The following is a 22,685-nucleotide window of genomic DNA, read 5'->3' as shown; positions in this document are numbered from 1 at the left end:
CTATTTCTTATTTAATTAAGCAAGAAGAATTAAAACAGCAGAAAACCAACAAAGTTGGGGAATATAAAGAATGAGATGCAGCCAGGTGTGGTGGCTCAATGCCTATAATCCCAGGTGAGGCCGAGGTGAGCAGATCACTTGAGCCCAGGTAGTTTTGAGACCAGTCTGGGCAACATGGCGAAACCCTGTCTCTACCAAAAAATATAAAAATCAGTCAGGCGTGGTGGAACTCGCCTGTAGTCCCAGCTACACAGGGGGCTGAGGCAGGAGAATTGCTTGAACCCAGGAGGTTGAGGCTGCAGTGAGCTGTGATCATGTCACTGCACTCCAGCCTGGGTGGCAGAATGAGACCCTGTCTCAAAAAAACAACCACAACAACAAAAAAAAGAGAGAATGAGATGCTACCATTAACTGAAAAAATCTTACCATCAGTAGATACCACAAATGTACAAGTGGCTGTACCAATTTTTTAACTCTTCTGTACACCTCAGTTTCCCTATCTATAAAATAAAGGATATAACAACAATATCCACATCATAAGGTTGTTGTGAAGTTTAAATAACTTAATACATGTTAAGTACCTAGAACAGTGTCTGGTACATTCAAAGTGCCAATAGCTATTAGCTATTATTATCTATCTCATTGTTTAAAAGTAATCAATCACAAGAAGAGCTGGAGTGAGTATGATTCTATTGGGCAGAACTGGGCAACCTCAATTCCAAAGAGAAAGCCCTACAGCCACAATCTATACTTTTGGAAGAGGGAAATAACAAACTGTTTCAGTAAACTGTTTAACTTAGTTAATATTTTCTTGGCATCAATACCAGAGTTTAAAGATAAAACCCAAACCTTCTCCAAGGAAAGAGGGTTACTCAGGTAGGCCCTACGGTGGTCTCAATTTCATAACCCACTGAGTGATTTTATAGCAGTTATCTTTTGCTTCACAAAATTCCAATAAAAGGCAGATAGATGCTGGGGGTAGTATTTGTAGGTAGATAAATCTGGGATGAATAGGTAAACACTAAAACCAATAAAAATAAAAACAAAACAACAAAAATCCCTAAATTAAAAGCTCCTGCAGCTGGGCGCAGTGGCTCACACCTGTAATCCCAGCACTTTGGGAGGCCGAGGTAGGCGGATCTGTTGAGGTCAGGAGTTCCTCACTAGCCTGGCCAACACAGTGAAACCCCATCTCTACAAAAAAATACAAAAACTAGCCGGGCGAGGTGGCGGGCGCCTGTAGTCCCAGCTACTCGGGAGGCTGAGGCAGGAGAATGGTGTGAACCCGGGAGGCGGAGCTTGCAGTGAGCTGAGATCCGGCCACTGCACTCTAGCCTGGGCCACAAAGCAAGACTCTGTCTCAAAAAAAAAAAAAAAAAAAAAAAAAAAGTTCCTGCAAACCCTTACTCTATTAAACAGAAATCAACCTGAAAAGAAATTTTTTGAAGAGTACAGGCAGGGCATGGTGGCTCACACCTGTAATCTCAGCATTTTGGGAGTCCGAGGTGGGAGGACTGCTTGAGCCCAGGAGTTTGAGACCAGCCTGGGCAACACAGAGAAACCCCATCTCTACAAGAAGTACAAAAAAGGGCGTGGTAGCACATTTCTGTAGTCCCAGCTACCACCTGGGACGCTGAGGTGAGAGGATGGTTTGAGCCTGGAAGATAGAGGCTATAGTGAGCCAAGATTGAGTCAATGCACTCCAGCCTGGGCAACACAGCGACACCATGCCTCCAAAAAAAAAAAAAAAAAAAAGTCAAAGTAGGATAAAATGAAGCTTAATGTATTCATATAGGTGATTTATATTAAAAGTTACCAATGGGGCTGGGCATGGTGGCTCATGCCTGTAATCCCAATACTTTGGGAGGCTGAGGTGACCAGCCTGGCCAACATGGTGAAAACCCATCTCTACTGAAAATACAAAAATTAGCCAGCCGCGGTAGCACGTGCCTATAATCCTAGCTACTTGGGAGGCTGAGGCAGGAGAATTTCTTAAACCTGCGAGGCGAAGACTGTGGTGAGCCAAGAGAGTGCCATTGCACTCCAGCCTGGGCAACAGATTGAGACTCTGTCTCAAAAAAAAAAAAAAAAGTTACCAATGAAGCATAATTTTCATCAGGGAAAAATCTGCCATTATAGTGTATGTACATATATTTGCATATATAAAAAAACTTGATGTATTTACATTAATAAAAGTTTAGTCAAAACAATGGCCATTTTAGTAAAACAAAAACGTTACCTTTAAACTCAAACTCTGAAGTTCAAAGGAAATGAAGCCTCCAATTTAATGTAATCAATTGTCACATCTTCTAAATTTATAGCCATTAAGAAAGAACTTTCCACATAGTATGTTTTCTTTTCTTCTTCTTTTTTTTTTTTTGGAGACACAGTCTCGCTCTGTTGCCCAGGCTGGAGTGTAATGGTACGATCTCGGCTCACTGCAACCTCTGCCTCCTGGGTTCAAGCAATTCTCCTGCCTCAGCCTCCCTAGTAGCTGGGACTACAGATGCCTGCCACCACGCCCAGCTAATTTTTTGTATTTTTAGTAAAGACAGGGCTTCACCATGTTGTTTAGGCTGGTCTCGAACTCTCTGACATCAGGTGATCCACCTGTCTCAGCCTCCCAAAGTGCTGGGATTACAGGTGTGAGCCACCATGGCTGCTGGCCCGTATGTTTTTCCTCTTTTTTTTGAGACAGGCTCTCTGTCACCCAGGGTGGAGTGCAGTGGTGTGATCACAGATCACTAGGGCCTGAAGCTTCCGGGGTTCAGGTGATCCTCCCAGCTTCCGAAGTAGCTGGGACTAGAGGTGTGTGCCACCTATTTTTGGATTTTTTTGTAGAGACAAGGTCTCACTACATTGCCCAGGCTGGTCTTGAACTCCTGAGCCCAAGCCATCTACCTAGGGCTCCCAAAGTGCTATAATTACAGGCATGAGCCATCACACCCAGCATATATTTTAATGAATTGCTCCTAATTTTAAAATGTACATTTTAGACAAAGAATCCCCATGAAATACATTTTTTCACATTTTTGAGAAGTAGAGAACTATTGGTCTCATTTGTATCTTCTCCTTTTTTAGTCAATTAATAATGAATAATTATGATGAAAAAATTAGTACCAATAACTACACTTACTAATAAGGATGGGAAAGTGACTTTAAAGTTATTCTAAAGTAGTATTAATATTCATCTACAATTAATTATTGAATTATTATTCCCTACAAGCTAAAATATTGGTTTCATCCTCCATGCTATGTAATTATGACCCTGAAATGTTTGTCTGATTTCTCAGTGCCCTCGCTCAAGCAATCCTCCTGCGTCAGCCTACCGAGTAGCTGGGACTATAGGCGCTCCCCCACCATGCCCGGCTAATTTTTTGATATTTTTTGTAGGGACAGGATCTCACACTATCTTGCCCAGGCCAGTCTCGAACTCCCAGGCTCAAGCATTTCTCTCACCTCAGCCTTCCAGTGCAGGGATTACAAGCAAGTCACTGCCCCTGGCCTCAAATGTTGTTTTTTTTAAGGCACAAATATACATGCTACTTTTATAGAACAAAAATATAGTTTATGAATCTCAAGAACAAAGTGCATGCTGGTTAGTATCAATTTAAATCAGAACTTGAGAAAAAAATTAGGTATTTACTACAAAATTATAAATTTAAATGACTGGTTTCTTTCCTTCATGAAGCAAAAATAAAGCTCACTTTTCTAGAAAAGACTGTAAAAAGGAGACAGAAGCAAGTGACCCTCTACTTCTCTTGTTCTTTCTTTTCTTTTCGAGATGGAGACTCGCTTTGTCGCCCAGGCTGGAGTGCAGTGGCATGGTCTCAGCTCACTGCAACCTCCACCTCCTGGTTTCAATTGATTCTCCTGCCTCGGTCTCCCTAGTAGCTGGGATTATAGGCGCCCGCCACCACGCCCGGCTAATTTTTTTTTTATTTTGTGGAGATGGGGTCTTGCCATATTGGCCAGGCTGATCCTGAACTCCTGACCTCAGGTGATCTGCCCATCTCGACCTCCCAAAGTGCTGGGATTATAGGCGTGAGCCACTGCACCTGGCCCTACTTCTCTTGTTCTGTGGTATGAAAATTATCCTAAGCTGTAAGATTCCCAAGAAAACTGAAAGAATGGGGACGCGGGTAAGCTTTGCTAACCGTGGCCTTCCCCATCCACCTCTTCCCCCAACTTTTCCCATAAAAGCAACCTCTACTAATAAAACAAAGCATCTTTTACAAGTAGCTCCCTACAGGGATCCTATCTGTCCTTGAGTGCTTACCACAATCTGATTTCTGGACAGCTGACCCAAAGTTTGTTGATTTTACTGATCTTCAGAAAGCCACTGACTGGCTAAAGTCTTATTGGTGAACAGAGTCAAAAATCAGATGCCCCTGCCAAGCTTTACAGAATGAGGAGTTGGACAACACAGTTACGTTTGGCTGCACTGTGGTGAAACATATGAGGTATCTTCTTTTTGTCTTCAATCAGCCACACTTGGGCTGAGTAGCTCTATTACATCTTCAAAAAACTGAGCTCCAGTTCTTGATGGAGACAGAGGAAGGTCATTGAGGAGGTGGTTCAGCTCAAGAGCTAAGTGAAAAATGTCTTTTGATTCAGTCCTGCTTGTGGATAGAAGTCATCTTCGGGATGGAAGAGGGAGTGAGATGACCTAGAGTCTTGAATTGGTGGATCTGCAGGAACAGAAACTAAATACAGTGGAGACCTCTTAACTGAGTAACACCACGAGATGGATTTCCTGACAATGTGCCAATATAGGCTAAATATAAAAATTAAATATGTGCAATAAAAGTGATCATGCACTTGTTTTTCCAGATATCAAATGCATTTGTACCATTTTATGAATACATGTTTTCTTAATAACTGATTATAAAACAATGTAAAAAAAAAAAAACCAAGTTAAGAAAAATAGACCCCTTCAAACAAAAAGCCTATAATTTTGCCTATATAAGTGCCATTTCCTCACGTTTAAAAAGCAGGTTCTCCTTTCAAATGACTTTTTCTCCATATAGAAACTACAATCTGTCTACTCCACATAGTGTCAGTAGTAACATACATCAAATTTTAATTTGAGATAGATCTTTCAGGTTTGTTTTTTAAATCCCCTAGAGAAATGAAATTCAAATTACACCTCAAGGTACTACTTTAGAATAATCTACCTGCTTACAAATTCTAAGACTTGCATTAACCAAGTTTATTCCTACATAACAACCAGAAAAAGAGTATGTGTCATTAAGTCAGGCAATCTTTAAATGTGAGTAGTGGCCACCTCAAATTTCCCTCAAACTTTGATTTTAAAAAAACTTTAAAGACCCACAACCAGATTACTGTGGATCTAATTTAAATTTTCTACATACATTTATAAGAATTTTGATGAACATTTGATTACTTACAATTTGAATATGTAAATTTACTGTATATACTCTCATAATTATTAGACCAGGAATCAGCAAACCTATGGCCAGTTGGCCAAATGCAGCCTGCCACTGATTTTTGTACACAAAGTTGTACTGGGACACAGCCATGCTTTTTCATTTATGTATTGTCCATGGCTACTTTCATGCTGCAATAGCAGAAAAAGCAGTCATGACAGGGACCACAAAACCTAAAATATTTACTGTATAGAAAAAGGTTGCCAACCCCTGATATAGACAATTATTAAAACATATAATACAATTACTTTAAATTATTTTGAATGAAACAGAAATAACATGTAGAATTAAAATTAGTTATAGGTCAAACATAACAAATTTACCACAGAAAGAAAACGTAAAGTAAGTCCTAAGAGGACACTCCATCTGGCTTTCAGATGAATAATCTGATCTTTACATATAGAATATATATACATATATATGTAAATGCTATAAAACTAACATTCAAGAATATACAGATACACGCTATGGAACTGTTCATTTAAAAATGGCTAATTTTGTCATGTAAATTTCACCTCAATACATTTTTTTAAAAAATAAAGAGTATATGCAGTACTTTACAGATTTCTACCTTTAAGTGGGCCACATCATAGTATAGTGGTTAAATATTTAAGTTACATCTTACCTAATAATGTGGTTTCTCCAAAATCTCTTAGATCATCTCAGACCCTTGTGTATATTTCTTCTTTGCCAGTAGATGGAGACAACACCACTGAAAGTTTAAAAGACATCATTCCCTGTTTAAAGGGAGCTTGCTGGTCTGAAAACTGGGGGAACCCTAACCCAAAGATTTCTTCATTTATTTTTTTAAAAGACGGAATGGCTATGCCAAAACAAGAAATCCAAGGGAATGTACGCAATATTAACTACGGATATCCTAAAAAATTTACTGAAAAGTAACTAAACTGTCTGTGATACGGTAACTAAATCGTATTAAAATGCAATCATCTCTATAGCTTATAAGGTTCAAACTACCTGCTCTGTGCTCTCATTTAGGCTAAATCATTTATTTTTCAGTTTCAGCAAGTGTAATTCAGAATATATAAGAAAAAGAGTTCTTTGAATTCCACAGAGGTAGATGCAGTACATATATAGTTTTTGAATTAGTCATATATGCTGCTAGAAGCTTTTTATTCGAAATAAGACAACTATCCAGATCCACATGAAACAATAAGAACTTTAAAAAGAGAGTTAAAGCAGAAATGGTTGAAGCAGTAAGAAAAAAATCAATTTTATGATCATACTGAAGAAAAATGCTCATATAAAAGGGAAGAATCAAATTTACCTACTTAAGTTTCTTATTTCACTACTAAAAATTACATAAACAGACCAAAAACCATCTGTAAGAAATTTCAATTTCAAACCTAGAAGCTTAAGAAGTCATCTCAAAATCATTATCTATATTTTTCAATTAATAGCTTTCCTTTCCAAATTCAAAGCCTTAAAGCCATTTTTTTTCAAATGCAATCATGAAAAAAACCCCAAAAGCAAAAAACAAAGAAAAACCCCAACAAGGTTATCAAGCTTAAAAGAGAAAACTAAGATATCACTACACTAGTTACATCTGCCACAAGGACTCCTGTCCTTAAAGTCCACTAAACAAGAACAACCAATTTGATATAAAATGTCTTAAGAAAAATACTTGTCTTAAACCAAACAATAATCAGTTTTGAAAGGGAACAGAAAAATCTTTAAATCTTTTAATTTTATGTATATTTTGCTTACCCTCTGATTATATATCAGGACTAAAATCAGCTTACATAAAAAGTGAATTCAGTATTCAAATATTTATTGCCATAGCTACAATACCTACCCTAGGTTAAAACTAGAACTGACAACTAAAATAAATTCTCTTACAACTCATTACTAGACAAAGTAGGTCAAAGTAGCCATGAACCACAAACTTCTATTTAACTCTTAAAACAATGGTTAACTCTTAAATTTCATGGTTTCTGTGAGACATAAACTATTATCTGCCAAGAAAACTATAACCACATTCTAACTGCCTTTAAGAGCACATAAACAACTAAACACCTTTTCATCATCCACATGGCAAATGCTCTGTGACTCTACTAAGTTAATCTTTAGGCTGGCTCCCTCTTGACAGACAACAAACTTCAATCCCCAATCTTTCAACAACTATTATATAATGCCAATAATGCTAGTTAAATAACAACCTCCAAAACAAAAAGGCACTTTGCAATTTTCAAAGTGTATTCACTTATATATATTAACTCAATCTTATAATAATGGGAAAACCTTAAAGTAAAAACTATGGCCAGCACACATAATCCACAGTGAAATGTTAATGATATTTGTATTTTGCACTGTTACCTGTCCATCAGCACAGATGAGACAGAAATGCTTAAACTGAAAGGCCTTAAATAAAACAATAACTAGAAGAGTGTCCTGGAATTCTGAGATTAATTATAAAAGAGATGTACTAAAGTGTAATTTTCACAGACCACATTACTACTACAGGAAATAAAATGATCAACAAGGAATGAGTTTTCTTTGTATTAATTGGATTTTTGGAAAACAAAAACAAAAACACCAGGAGTTAACCTGGCAAGTTCCTCTTGAGGATCTATGATGTCAGTGCTCCTGCCTCCACCTGCTGGCAAACACATTACAAAACTAGCTGAGATCTCAAGGTAAGAAAGTTAGCATTTTTTGAGTAACAAATTAATGTTGTTTTATGTAATATCTAGCATGATGCTAATTTCGTTAATAAATCATTAAAATGTTGATGAAATCCATTATACAGCTACAGGAAAACACATTTAATGTCACATACACAAAAAAATACAAAAGATTTTTTTTATCAGAATGTTATCAGGCCAAAAATCATCAAAAAAATTTTAATTACCTGATAAATGACATCTTGGAAAAGGACTGGAAAAGTAAGTGCTGCATCTTCTAGCTCATTTAGACTACAGTGCACTAGTGTTTCATCCTTAAAATAAAAAACACATATTGAATGAAACAAGATAGTAAAAGAAACTTCAAAGGATAATTTTACGTATTCTTAATCACCAAAAACCTAAAGCGCCCACTCATATGTGGAATTTTACATTTATAATATATTACTATATATGGCATAGCAATTTGGGATAAGAGTTTGTAAAGTCACTAGTTCTCAGGTGTAGCTCCTGGGCCAGCAAGCAGAATAAACATCATCTGAGAACTAGTTAGAAACGCAAATGTTAACCTCACTTCTGATGATCAGAAACTCAGGGGAGGGGACGGGTCTCAGCAATCTCTGTTTTGTTTTGTTTTTCTTTTTGAGACAGAGTCTCCCTCTGTTGCCCAGACTAGAGTGCAGGGGAGCTATCTCAGCTCACTGTAACGTCCTCCTACTGGGTTCAAACGATTCTCCTGCCTCAGCCTCCTGAGTAGCAGGAATTACAGGTGCCAGGAATCATGCCTGGCTAACTCTTGTATTTTTAGTAGAGACAGGGTTTCACCATGTTGGTCAGGCTGGTCTCAAACTCCTGACCTCAGGAACATTCCTCGGCCTCCCAAAGTGCTGGGATTACAGGAGTGAGCCACCGTGCCTGGCAACAATGTCTGTTTTTAGAAGCCCTTCAGATGATTTTGACACATGCTCAAGTTTGAGAAGCAAGGCTCTGAGTTCTGTAGTTGCCAAACCAACTTTCAGTTAAACCCACATGCATGTTACTTGTTTACAATTAGCAAATGTAAGTGTAGAATCTAATTATTAAAAATATATATTCTGTTCATGTAACTCCTCATCCTCCAACTTTTTATAAAGCATCTTACTTTAAGTAGATGTTTTAGTATCTCATAAATTGTGTTTCATACAATTTCACTAAACACCAGACGATCTGGGCTCACTGCAACCTCCACCTCCCCGGATTAAGCTATTCTCCCGCCTCAGCCTCCCAAGTAGGTGAGATTAGAGGCACACACCACCACGCCCGGCTAATTTTTGTGTTTTTAGTGGAGATGGGGTTTCACTATATTGGCCAGGCTGGTCTCAAACTCCTGGACTCAAGTATCTGCCCGACTTGGCCTCCCAAAGTGCTGGGATTACAAGCGTGAGCCACTGTGCCTGACCTAGATAAATTTTCTTTCTTTCCTTTTAAAATTGAAATGAGATCTCACTTTGTTGCCCAGGCTGCAATGCAGTGGCACAATTGTAGCTCACTGCTGCCTCAAACTCCCGGCCTCAAGGGATCCTCCTGTCTCAGTCTCCTGAGTAGCTGGGACTACAGGCTTTCACCATCAGGTTCATTCATTTCTTGTAGAGACGTGGGTCTCACTATGTTGTCTAGGCTGGTCTCAAATTCCTGGGCTGAATAGAGCCTCCCAAAGTGCTGGAATTACAGGCATGAGCCACTGTGCCTGGCTAAAATAAATCTTCTATGAGAACTAAACCACATCTCCAATTATAGGGTACCAGTAACAAATGCTTAATAATAAAATATTTTCCAATATGATATGAGATACATTTTTTACTAATATCAAGAAATTAGTTCTTTCCCCAATCCCACTACTTCATTTTACCAGCCTTAAAAAAAGTAAACAGATGGCCAGGCGCGGTGGCTCACGCCTGTAATCCCAACACTTTGGGAGGCCGAGGAGGGTGGATCACGAGGTCAGGAGGTTGAGTCCATCCTGGCTGACACGGTGAAACCCCGTCTCTACTAAAAATACAAAAAATTAGCTGGGTGTGGTGGCGGGCGCCTGTAGTCACAGCTACTCGGGAGACTGAGGCAGGAGAATGGCGTGAACCCGGGAGGTGGAGGTTGCAGTGAGCTGAGATTGTGCCACTGCACTCCAGCCTGGGCTACAGAGCAAGACTCCGTCTCAAAAAGAAAAAAAAAAATAAATAAACAGATTTTTAAAATGCAAAATTAATAAGAAATCAGATGCAGAGGGGAAATGTGACTATATATTAAATTTCATTAGCAAACGATAGGAGATAATCGTTTTCAAAGCTTTTCTGGTACCCTAAAATATCTTTTTTTCTTTTTTTCCCCGAGACAGAATCTTGCTCTGTTGCCCAGGCTGGAATGTAGTGACATGATCTCAGCTCACTGCAACCTCCGCCTCCTGGGTTCTAGTGATTCTTGTGCCTCAGCCTCGTGAGTAGCTCGGATTACAAGCCTATATTACCACACCCAGCTAATTTTTGAATTCTTAGTAAAGAATGGGTTTCACCATGTTGGTCAGGCTGGTCTCAAACTCCTGGCTTTCTGCCCAAAGATCGGACTCCCAAAGTTCTAGGATTACAGGCATGAGCTACTGCGCCCAGCCCCTAAAATACAAATTTTCAAATCACATCAAGACATCATATTGGGGCCACGCGTGGTGGCTCACACCTGTAATCCCAACATTTTAGGAGGCCGAGGCGGGTGGATCATGAGGTCAGGAGGTTGAGACCATCCTGGCTAACACAGTGAAACCCTGTCTCTACTAAAAATAACAAAAAATTAGCCAGGAGTGGTGGCAGGCACCTGTAGTCCCAGCTACTCGGGAGGCTGAGGCAGGAGAATGGCGTGAACCCGGGAGGCGGAGCTTGCAGTGAGCCGAGATCACATCACTGCACTCCAGCCTGGGCGACAGAGCGAGACTCCATCTCAAAAAAAAAATAAGAAATTGTACTTTTGAGACTATTAATAAAAAGTGCATTGGTATAACATATATGCAAAAATAAGAATACGAAAAGGCTTATGGTCTTGCATATGGTTAATTCAGTTGACCCAAATTATATTTGGTCCTTCAGGAAAACATGATCCCGACAAAAGAAGGGGAAAGCTAACATAGGTATGATTCTAAAAAATAATTTCACCCCTTTATTCTCTCTACTTCTACAGATAATATACTTACCAAGTCTAAAACTAGGGAGAATTCCGGTGTGCTTCTTGTTTTCAATGGAAGAGCAGGTTTCCTATTTAGTTGTTCTTCTGTCAGTGGCGGGACATGTTTGATGAAATAATAGCTATAAATCAGATTTTAAGAAAATTTCAACATTTTACTATTTATAAATATAAAACATTACTAAGCTCAGCCCATTTAAAAATCTATAAAGCAGTTAACCCAGAAAACGAAACTTAGAAAAGATGTTAATAAAAGTGAAAATATACAAATTAGTTTATCTGTAAATCAGTAACACCTGTTTTTGTTTGTTTGTTTGTGAGACAATCTCACTCTATCACAGGTCACTGTAACCTCTGTCTCCTGGGCTCAAGTGATCCTCCCACCTCACCCTCCCTAATAGCTGGGACTACAGGTGTATGCCACCGTGTACGGCCAGTTTTTGTATTTTTTTATACAGACGAGGTTTTGCCATGTTGCCCAGGCTGGTCTTGAACTCCAGGGCTCAAACAATCTGCCTGCCTAGGCCTCTCAAAGTGCTGGGATGAGCCACTGCACCCAGCCCCAGTAAAAGTTTCAATACCTACAGGTCACATATCTTGGCAATATACTATTTAGCCACCAATCCACATACATAACCTACTTTCACCATGCTCCAAAAAGGAAAGAAAGAGAAAAAAGCAACTCACGGGTCAAATACTTCCCAGTCTTCTTCATAGGTGGCCTCCGCATGGGCTGATGAGTAACCACTATCTGGAGTTACTGGTGCTATTTAACACAGTGAAAGACAAAATGTTGCTTTACTTAATGCTTCATGAAATATACATTTTTACTGCTTCTATGTAAGATCTTCCTAAAGCCTTGTGTATTTTAAAGACAGAAATAATTTGTACACAACACCTAAAAGTCAACTTATTAACATATAGATCTAACTTTAGATCTAAAGGGGAAAATGACCACTATAGAAAAAAAGGAAAACCAGATCATGGCTAGAATTAAGATGTTTATCAGCTAAGAAAAAATCTACTACTTATTACTACAAAAATGTACACCAAAAAATCCATGGTGTTTACATGTAATCACCAAAAAATTTCATGGTGCTCTTATAGGGGTAATAGTGCATAAAATGCCTTGTACATACACACAGTCAGTAAATGTACGCTGAGAACAGACCCAAATGTAGCTTTTATTTTTGAGATGGAGTTTCGATCTGTCGGCTAGAGTGCAATGGTACAACCTCAACTCACTGCAACCTCCACCCCACGGGTTCAAGCGATTCTCCTGCCTCAGCCTCGTGAACAGCTGGGATTACAGACGCGTGCCACCACGCCTGGCTGATTTTAGTAGAGACGGGGTTTCTCCATGTTGGTCAGGCTGGTCTCAAACACCCAACCTCAGGTGATCCGTGCAACTCGATCTCCCAAAGTGTTGGAATTATAGGCGTGAGCCACCGCATCCGGCCTGTGAACAGTCTTTAAAAAGTTCATGAACCCTCTGAAGACTTATTTAAAAAAATTGTATGTTCCCAGGAATCTCAAGACTATGATCTTTTTTTTTTTTCTTGAGACGGAGTCTCGCTCTGCCTCCTAGGCTGGAGTGCAGTGGCCTGATCTCTGCTCACTGCAAGCCCCGCCTCCCGAGTAGCTGGGACCACAGGCACATGCCACCACACCCAGCTAATTTTTTGTATTTTTAGTAGAGACGGGGTTTCACCATGTTAGCCAAGACGGTCTGGATCTCCTGACCTCATAATCCACCCACCTCATGATCTGCCCGCCTCAGCCTCCCAAAGTGCTGGGATTAGATGCGTGAGCCACTGCACCCAGCCAAGACTATGATCTTAAAAAATTAAGACGGCCGGGCGCGGTGGCTCAAGCCTGTAATCCCAGCACTTTGGGAGGCCGAGGCGGGTGGATCACGAGGTCAGGAGATCGAGACCATCCTGGCTAACATGGTGAAACCCCGTCTCTACTAAAAATACAAAAAACTAGCCGGGCGTGGTGGCGGGCGCCTGTAGTCCCAGCTACTCGGAGGCTGAGGCAGGAGAATGGCGTGAACCTGGGAGGCGGAGCTTGCAGTGAGCCGAGATCGCGCCACTGCACTCCAGCCTGGGTGACACAGCGCGAGACTCCGTCTCAAAAAAAAAAAAAAAAAAAAAAAAAAAAAAAAAAAAAAAAAAAAAAAAAAAAAAAAAAAAAAAAAATTAAGAAATGTGGCCAGGTGTGGTGGCGGGTGCCTGTAATCCCAGCACTTTGGGAGGCCAAGGCAGGTGCATCACCTGAGGTCAGGAGTTTGAGATCAGCTTGACAAACATGGAGAAACTCCATCTCTATAAAAATACAAAATTAGCTGAGTGTGGTGGCATGCCTGTAATCCCAGCTATTCAGGAGGCTGATGCAGGAGAATCGCTTGCACCTGGGAGGCGGAGGTTGCAGTGAGCTGAGATTGTGTCATTGCACTGTAGCCTGCGCAACAAGAGCAAAACTCTATCTCAAAAAAAAAAAAAAAAATTATTTAATTAAGAAATGCTACTTTATACAAACATTTTGTTATTTTCTCGTTTTTTGTTTTGAGGTGGAGTCTAGTGGCACGATCTGGGCTCCGCCAGCGAGAAATCGTTCTTTTAATCTTTTTTTTGAGACAGCGTCCTGCTCTATTGCCCAGGCTGGAGTGCAGTGGAGCAAACACTGTGGCCTTGACGTGGGATCCAGCGATCCTCCTGCCTCAGCCTCCCATATAGGTGGGACTACAGGTGTACCACCACACCTGGATAATTTTTAAAATTTTTTGTGGAGACAAGAAAGTGTCTCATTATGCTGCCCAGGCTGGTCTTGAACTCCTGGGCTCAAGAGATCCTCCTTCCTCGGCCTCCTAAAGTGCTGGTGAGCCACCATACCTGATCAAAATCACTCTTAGGAGACTTATTATTTTACTTCTAATTTATAAACAACTTAAAATGATCAAGAAGTAATTCTATATTGCATGCCATTGTTCATTCCCAGTTTGAACTAAGAGCTTATCTTTTGACAGAGCTTTAGAAATTATGCTGGGAATTTTCTGGTTGGGCGCGGTGGCTCACGCCTGTAATCCCAGCACTTTGGGAGGCCAAGGTGGGCAGATCACGAGGTTGGGAGGTTAAGACCATCCTGGCTAACACAGTGAAATCCTGTCTCTACTAAAAACACAAAAAATTAGCCAGGTGTGGTGGCGGGCACCTGTAATCCCAGCTACTCGGGAGGCTGAGGCAAGAGAATGGTGTGACCCCGGGAGGCGGAGCTTGGAGTCAGCCAAGACTGCTCCACTACACTCCAGCCTGGGCGACAGGGTAAGACTCCGTCTCAAAAAAAAAAAAAAAAAAAATCATGCTGGGAATTTTCCAAGACAATAACTATAACTTAAATGTAAGAAGACAAAGGTAACTTATAAGCCAAATAGGTAATGTCTCAGATATAAAAATTTAAAGTGGAACCCAATACAAATTTCTATAATCTTTCTATAGAAATGGTAAGTCTTTCAAGACAAAAATTAATCTTTTGTGCAATTATCATGTGTTAACATCTTTTGAGACAGAGTCAACGTGGTGTGTATGTTCAATGGATGACATCAGATGTAAAGCAGAATTTTTGTTCATCTCTGACATTATGCTTCCAATAATTCATTAGCACAAGAAAATATATCTTCCAACAACTTTACTGTTTCAAGTTCCTATTAATCTCAGATGAATGAAAGAGTATTTTTATTTGTTTTACTATTATTTTTTGAGACAGGTCTCACTTTGTTGCCTAGGCTGGAGTGCAGTGGCATGAACACTGCTCACTGCAGCCTTGACCTCACAGGCTCAAGCAATCCTCCCACCTCAGTCCTTCAAGTAGCTGGGACTATAGGTGTGCGAGCCATGAAGCCCAGCTAATTTTTTGTTTGTTTGTTTTTGTAGAGACAGGGTTTTGCCATATTGCCCACGCTAGTCTCGAACTCCTGTGCTCAAGTGATCTGCCCACCTCGGCCTCCCAAAGTGCTGTGATTATAGGCATGAGCCATGACACCCAGCCAAGGATATTTGTTAGGTGTTTATATGCTAAGCATTTTGCATACTTTATCTCATTTAGCCTGCAAAACTTTGTATTACAAAAACCATGTTAAAGCTAAGAAAACTGTTTTTGAAACTGTCTCAAGAGCTTAAATAAGTTGTCCAAAGTAACACAGCTGCCAGCTTCCTACCTTCTTGTTCTCTTTGGCTATGTTCTTAAAGTTAAGGAAACGAATACTTTGTCACTCATACTAAATGCCTCTATCTATATTCTCATGATCATCCCAATCAGAGTAACTGCAATGTGACATACCATGTCATTTAGCTCACTTCTTTGTAGCAGCATTCACCATACTGTATAGTGATGTTTCTCTATATTTGGCTTTTCAATTAGATCACAAACTCCTCAGGAGTCAATTCATCAACAGTTCCCATCACAAAAAAATAGGCGCTCATAAATGTTGGGGGAATAAATGAATGACTGTGACAACTACAGTATATCTTAATTTTCCCTTCTAGAAACCACTAAGGTTACAGAAATCCTTTCTCCATCCTCATAGTTGTCAGAAAAATGAAATACAAAGGCTTATACAGCAGCATGAAAATACAGAACAAACATCAAACAGGAAGCCAAAGCCCTGAACTTTAGTCTATGCTTTACTTCATTAGTCTTATACCACTGGGTAAAGTAATAAGCATAAAATGATGGGTAAAAGGTGGGTTAAATTGCAAATAGTACCCACAAAAGAATGAATGTAATTGTATTGATTTGCTTGTTAGATTCTGTATTATTTTTAAATTCTAAATTTAACATTATACATATAAATCTTTTACTTGATGACTTTAAAATAAACCTTTCCTATTTTGCTGCTTGTCTCTTCATGTTGGTATTACTGGATTGCATTATATAGAAATTTCATAATTGTATCATATTTTCTTTAAATGTTTTCTGCTGTGTCAATTACTTTTTTAAAAGTTTCCTTTTCATAGCTGAGAGAAGTACAGATGCTCCTAGACTTATGTTGGGGCTACATCCCAATAATCCCATTATAAGTCACAAACATCATAGGTCAAAATGCATTTAACACCCTGATAAACCCATTGTAAAGTAAAAGAATTGGAAGCTGAACCACTGTAACTCAGGAACCATCTGTATATTCTATTTCCTTAAACCAAACTATGCTTCTTTTTTTCTTTTTTCTTTCTCAAGACTGGATCTTGCTCTGCTGCCTAGGCTGGATTGCAGTGGCTCAATCATAGCTCACAGCAGTCTGGAACTCCTGGGCTCAAGCAATCCTTCCACTTCAGCCTCCAGAGTCACTAAGACTACAGGCACACGCCACCATCCCCAGCTAATTAAAAAAATTTTTTTTTTTTTTTTTTTTTTTTTTTTTTGCCAGGCACAGTGGCTCACACTTGTAACCCCAGTACTTTGGAAGGCCGAGGTGGGCAGATCATTTGAAGTCAGGAGTTCGAGACCCCCTGGTCAACATGATGAAACCCCGTCTCTACTAAAAGTTAAAAAAAAAAATTAGCTGGGCGTGGTGGCACATGCCTGTATTCCCAGCTACTCAGGAGGCTGAGACAGGCAAATTGCTTCAACCAGGAGGCCGAGGTTACAGTGAGCCGAGATCATGCCACTGCACTGTCCAGCCTGGGCAACAGAGTGAGACTCCACCCCAGACAGCATCTGGCTCTTCTGCCCAGGCTGGTCTCAAACTCTTGACCTCAAGCAATCCTCCTGCCTTGGCCTCCTGAAGTGCTGGGTTACAGGCCTGAGTCATCATGCCTGGCCCCAAACTATGTTTCTTAACTAATATATATTTACTGGGCTCTCTCAAATACCTGGTACTACAATAAACAACAAACAAACAAACAAAACAAATTTAAGATAAAATCTCCATGCCCTAATAAGAAGATAGCCTTCTTCAGTTTTATTTCTGCTTTTAAGAATGGTGGAACACGGCCGGGCGCGGTGGCTCAAGCCTGTAATCCCAGCACTTTGGGAGGCCGAGACGGGCGGATCACAAGGTCAGGAGATCGAGACCATCCTGGCTAACCCGGTGAAACCCCGTCTCTACTAAAAAAATACAAAAAACTAGCCGGGCGAGGTGGCGGGCGCCTGTAGTCCCAGCTACTCGGGAGGCTGAGGCAGGAGAATGGCGTAAACCCGGGAGGCGGAGCTTGCAGTGAGCTGAGATCCGGCCACTGCACTCCAGCCTGGGCGACAGAGCGAGACTCCGTCTCAAAAAAAAAAAAAAAAAAAAAAAAAAAAAAAAGAATGGTGGAACACAATTCCATCTTGTACCTTGTCTATCCACCACAGTACTCAGAGGTAATAAATTCCTGATCCATGTGTTTCCACATTTCAGGGACAACTGGCTCCGAAACCCAATAATTATGTTTGGCCTTTATAAGGTTCCAAGTCAGGCTGCAAAGTTAGGTATATGGGGAGATCTAGGAACAGAAGCACTTTCTGGGGGAATGTCATCGACGTAATCAAACAAATCTGAAGGTATGAGACTGCCCCTAGGTAGTGACCTCAGACATAAGGGTCTAAGACTTGTGCAATAATAATAACGATGTTCATAAACATGAGCACATATACATATACACACACACACACATATATATATACTTTTTTTTTTTTTTGAGACGGAGTCTGGCTCTGTCGCCCAGACTGGAGTGCAGTGGCCGGATCTCAGCTCACTGCAAGCTCCGCCTCCCAGGTTTATGCCATTCTCCTGCCTCAGCCTCCCGAGTAGCTGGGACTACAGGCACCCGCCACCTTGCCCGGCTAGTTTTTTGTATTTTTTTAGTAGAGACAGGGTTTCACCGGGTTAGCCAGGATGGTCTCGATCTCCTGACCTCATGATCCGCCCGTCTCGGCCTCCCAAAGTGCTGGGATTACAGGCTTGAGCCACCGCGCCCGGCCATGAGCATATATTTTGTTAGTTGTATTAAATTTCTCCAAGCAGTAAGATTAGTGGTAATAATTAAACTGTAAAATGACTAATACCTAGTCAAAATCTTTAAAAAATTTTCAATTTCAAAATGACTTTGGATTTTTGGGACAAAGTTTTGTTTCCAATTTTAATTTTTTCTGAACTTCCAGGAAGAAAAATCTATGCATATAATCTGCTCATTTAAGAAAAAATTTGAAATACTATATTTTTTATCAACTACTCATGAAGATGTATAAGAAAAGAAATTTTCGTCACCTGTAAGGGGTGGGATATCACGATTAACTGTTTCTTCTGCTTCTTCTAAACCATTGTTTATTGATGGTCTCACTTGAACTGCTTGATTTGAGTAAGCTGCTCCATTAGTTGATGTAGTAGTACTGGTAGTGATCTCATCCACCTGTTCCATATCAAGTTGTTTTACTATTTCTTCAGCTTCCACAGCCTGTCCTGGAGAATCTGATCCTGATGTTCCTGAAATCATGATTCAGTGTACTATCACCATTTAAAAACGCAACTATTTAGAAAAACTAAACGCAACATCAATGCACAATATATTTACTTAGACTGATCATTCCTGCAGGAACAAAGCCGAGGATTTTGTTTTTTAGAGAATCTTTGCTAGCTATTTCAAACACTGAAGAACAAAGACTTACAGGCTAGAGTAACATTTGTGAGCAAAGTTTTTGCATCCTAGTCATGTGTGCAATTGTAATTTTTCAACCAGAGGTATCAAAAAATTAGCTAACTGTTCCCCTAATCATGAGAACCTTTTAATTAAAAGATAGAAGAATAATTTCTCAGCCAAACCTCCATCTCAATAACAAAGACTGGGCAAGGTATGATGACTCACGCCTGTAATCCCAGCACTTTGGGAGGCTGCGGCAAGCAGATTGCTTGAGCTCAGGAGTTCGAAACCAGCCTGGGCAACATGGCTGTCTCTACAAAGAATATAAAAACTAGCTGGGTGTGGTGGTGCACATCTGTGATAGCAGTTACTCAGGAGGCTGAAGTGAGAGGATCGTTTGGGCCCAGAAGGAGGTCAAGGCTGCAGTGAACTGTGATCGTACCACTGCACTCCAGCCTGGGTGACAGAGCAAGACCCTGTCTCAATTAAAAAAAAAAAAATAATAATCCCAAGTCTTTCCATTTCCTTCTAGAATCGTCCAAATGTCACTTTAAACAAAAATAACGAAAATAATTAATCTCCAATATTCTCAACTTCCTTACAGAACACTCCTTCTCACCTTGTTGCTTTAAGTTTAACCTCTTTCCTAAAAGGTTTTCCTGATACCCTTCCCTCAATGTTCTTTATTCTCCCATACCCAATATATGAATTGAATCAGAATTCATTTACCTCCATTGCTACTATCCAAAAGTGGTTTTCCACTAATGTGCAAAAAATGTCTGCTCTTTTGAGACTGATGTCACATGGCTATATAATTCTTCACTTATCCTCACTGCTGGCACTTACCATCTACTGCCAGAATCCTCTCAATCACAAATACATAGCTAGTAGTTTACTGCTCTATTTAACACAGTATTTTTTCTAGTTGTTATTACAGATGATGTCAATGACTCATCCAATGACTAATCTTCAAAGTTCTTTTCCTCTTCAGCTCCAACTATCTTCACTCATACTGTTCTATATCAGTTACTACCATGGCTATAACCTGGACATTAACACTGAGAAACTTCACCTCTGAAGCCTAAAATTCTAATACTGTGTTAACCACTTACCACAACCTCCTAACCCTCAAGTTATATATCTCATACTCCCATTATATGTGATCTTCGAACTTGATAAAGGCCAGTCTAATTCCAAACACATCCCTCAAACACTTCTTCTCAGCCCTCCTCATCTAGTTAGACTTCATGGTGTATCACTTAAACGCACTGTCAAACTGGCAGCCTCAGTATCCTTGATCCCTCATTCCACCACTGTCATCCATCAAGAAATCCCTCTTGAATCAATGTAACCAACAGACTTCTCAGACCCTAGTCCCAAGCTATGGAAGAAAAAATACAATTACAAAGACTGGTCATAATCCAAATAAAACAGAGACACAGAGATAGGGAGAGGTGGTGGCGGGGGAGGGAGGCAGAGAGAGAGAAGGGGAAGGGGGGAAAGAGAGGGGTGGGGGAGAGAGGTGGGGAGAGAGGGAAGGGGGCGGGGTTGGGGGGAGAGAGAGAGAGAGAAAATATCACTGTAAACCTTCACTATTCTTCCCAAGTCCCTTCCACTAGAACTATCTCATTAATGACACCATCTCTTCCTTCCAAGAAAAAACTCTATCAAACTTCAACTCCTTCTTCCCCAGACATCTATTTCTGTACAGACCTTCAGAGATGTACACACCTTCAGAGATTCTTTACTTCAGCATGAGGGGGAAATATTACTACTGGTTTTTTTTTTTTTTTTTTTTTTTTGAGATGGAGTTTCACTCTTGTTGCCCAGGCTGGAGTGCAATGGTGCGATCTCAGCTTACTGCAACCTCGGCCTCCCGGGTTCAAGCAATTATCCTGCCTCAGCTTCTCCAGTAGCTGGGATTATAGCTGGGCAAGTGCCACCATGCCCGGTTAATTTTTTTTGTATTTTTAGTAGAGACAGGGTTTCTCCATGTTGGTCAGGCTGGTCTTGAACTCCTGACCTCAGTGATCCGCCCGCCTTGGCCTCCCAAAGTGCTTGGATTACAGGTGTTGAGCCACCGCGCCCGGCCTGAATATTTTTATTTAACTATTTCATGGCATTTCAAACTCAGCATGGCCCAAATAACATTCAATTATCTATCTCCCAGGAACTTTATTTTCCTTGAATCTTCTACTCTTGTGTCATCTTCATCTCTATTCTCTTTCACTTCCAATCTGCATCAAAAATGTGTCCATTTTCTATTCTCTGATCCTTCCTGTCTTCTCTAATACAAATAAGGTCTCATCAAGTCTCACAGGAACGACTACAAGTCTACTAATTGTTCTACCTGCCTATGGCCTCTTCAGAATCTAGCATACACACTATTGCCCAAGTGATCTTTATAAAACATAGATCTGATCATATTATTCACCAATTTAAAACCTTTCAGGCTGCTCTGCCTATGGAGTAGCCATTCTTTATTCCTTTTCTTTCTTTTTCTTTTTTTTTTTTTTTGAGACAGTGTTTTGCTCTGTCACCCAGGCTGGAGTGCACTGGCGCGATCTCAGCTCACTGCAACCTCCACCTCCCGGGTTCAAGGGATTCTCCTGCCTAGAGCAGCTGGTATGACAGGCGCATGCCACCACACCCAGCTAAGTTTTGTATTTTTCTTTGGTAGAGACGGGTTTCACCATGTTGGTCAGGCTGGTCTTGAACTCCTGACCTCATGATCTGTCTGCCTTGGCCTCCCAAAGTGCTGGGATTACAGGTGTGAGCCACCGTGCCTGGCCTATTCCTTTACTTTCTTAATAAACTTGCTTTCACTTTGGGGGAAAAAAACCCAACAACTTTCAATTATCCCACACTTGAATAAAGTTCATCATCTTATATGTTAGCTCTGTAATATGACTTCCTCATAGCTCTCTTACTGTATCCCTTCTCAAATCCAGTGCTCCATTAATTACAGACTACAAACAGCTCTCAAACACACTGTGCTGTTTTCTGCTGCAAGGCCTCTACTCATGCTGCTCCTTCTACCTGGAATGCCTTTTGCCACTTTTCCAGATTCAGCTTTTCTTTCAAGCCTTTTGTGAGCCACTACCCTCACAACCCAGAAGACAAGGCCAATCCAGTCTTTTACTTTTTTAAGAGACAGGGTCCCACTCAGCTGTCCAAGCTTGAGTGCAGTGTTGCAATCATAGCTCACTGTAGCCTCAAACTCCTGGTTTCAAACTGCTGGGTTGAAGCATTCCTCCCACCTCAGTCTCTGGAGTAGCTAGGACTACAGGCATGCATTACCATGCCCGAATAATTTTTACATTTTTTTGTAGAGACAGGGTCCTGCCCTTGAGCAATTCTCCTGTCTCAGCCTCCCAAAGAGTTCAGATTATAGGCATCAGAAACCACACCCAGCTCCCAAGGAGCTGTATATTATTAATGAGGTGGAAAACAAACATGAGACGTTGACAAAATACGCTAATAAAATCAAAAAGATCTTTTTAAAAACTATGTATTTTTTTGCTGGGCACGATGGCTCTCATCTGTAATCCCAGCACTTTGGGAGTCTGAAGTGGGCAGATCACTTGAAGGTCAGGAGTTTGAGACCAGCCTGGTCAACATGGTGAAACCCCGTCTCTACCAAAAATACAAAAAAAAATTAGCTGGGCGTGGTGGAGGCACCTACAGTCCCAGCTACTTGTAAGGCTGAGGAAGAAGTATCGCTTGAACCTGGGAGGCGGAGGTTGCAGTGAGCGGAGATCACGTCATTGCAC

General features: G+C 40.6%; 2 protein-coding genes across 4 annotated transcripts in view; both read right to left on the bottom strand.

Annotated features, from left to right (window-relative positions):
- The window catches only part of EIF3J (eukaryotic translation initiation factor 3 subunit J), a 670,767-nt gene that overhangs the window by 54,441 nt on the left and 593,641 nt on the right, over nt 1-22,685 (bottom strand). The window lies entirely within an intron of this gene.
- CTDSPL2 (CTD small phosphatase like 2) overlaps nt 1-22,685 on the bottom strand; it is a 113,467-nt gene that overhangs the window by 20,721 nt on the left and 70,061 nt on the right. For all 3 annotated transcript variants that reach the window (XM_050799516.1, XM_050799517.1, XM_050799518.1), the window contains exons 5-8: nt 18,543-18,758; nt 11,984-12,062; nt 11,307-11,418; nt 8,320-8,406 (exon numbers count right to left, since the gene is read on the bottom strand). In XM_050799516.1, coding sequence (XP_050655473.1) covers nt 8,320-8,406; nt 11,307-11,418; nt 11,984-12,062; nt 18,543-18,758 — 494 coding nt within the window. The remainder of the gene's footprint in view (nt 1-8,319; nt 8,407-11,306; nt 11,419-11,983; nt 12,063-18,542; nt 18,759-22,685) is intronic.

This window comes from Macaca thibetana, chromosome 7 (genome assembly GCF_024542745.1).
Source record: "Macaca thibetana thibetana isolate TM-01 chromosome 7, ASM2454274v1, whole genome shotgun sequence".
In the NCBI taxonomy this organism is placed as follows: Eukaryota; Metazoa; Chordata; class Mammalia; order Primates; family Cercopithecidae; genus Macaca; species Macaca thibetana.
Note: the sequence above shows the minus strand (reverse complement) of the source record. Positions and strands in the feature narration are given on the sequence as shown.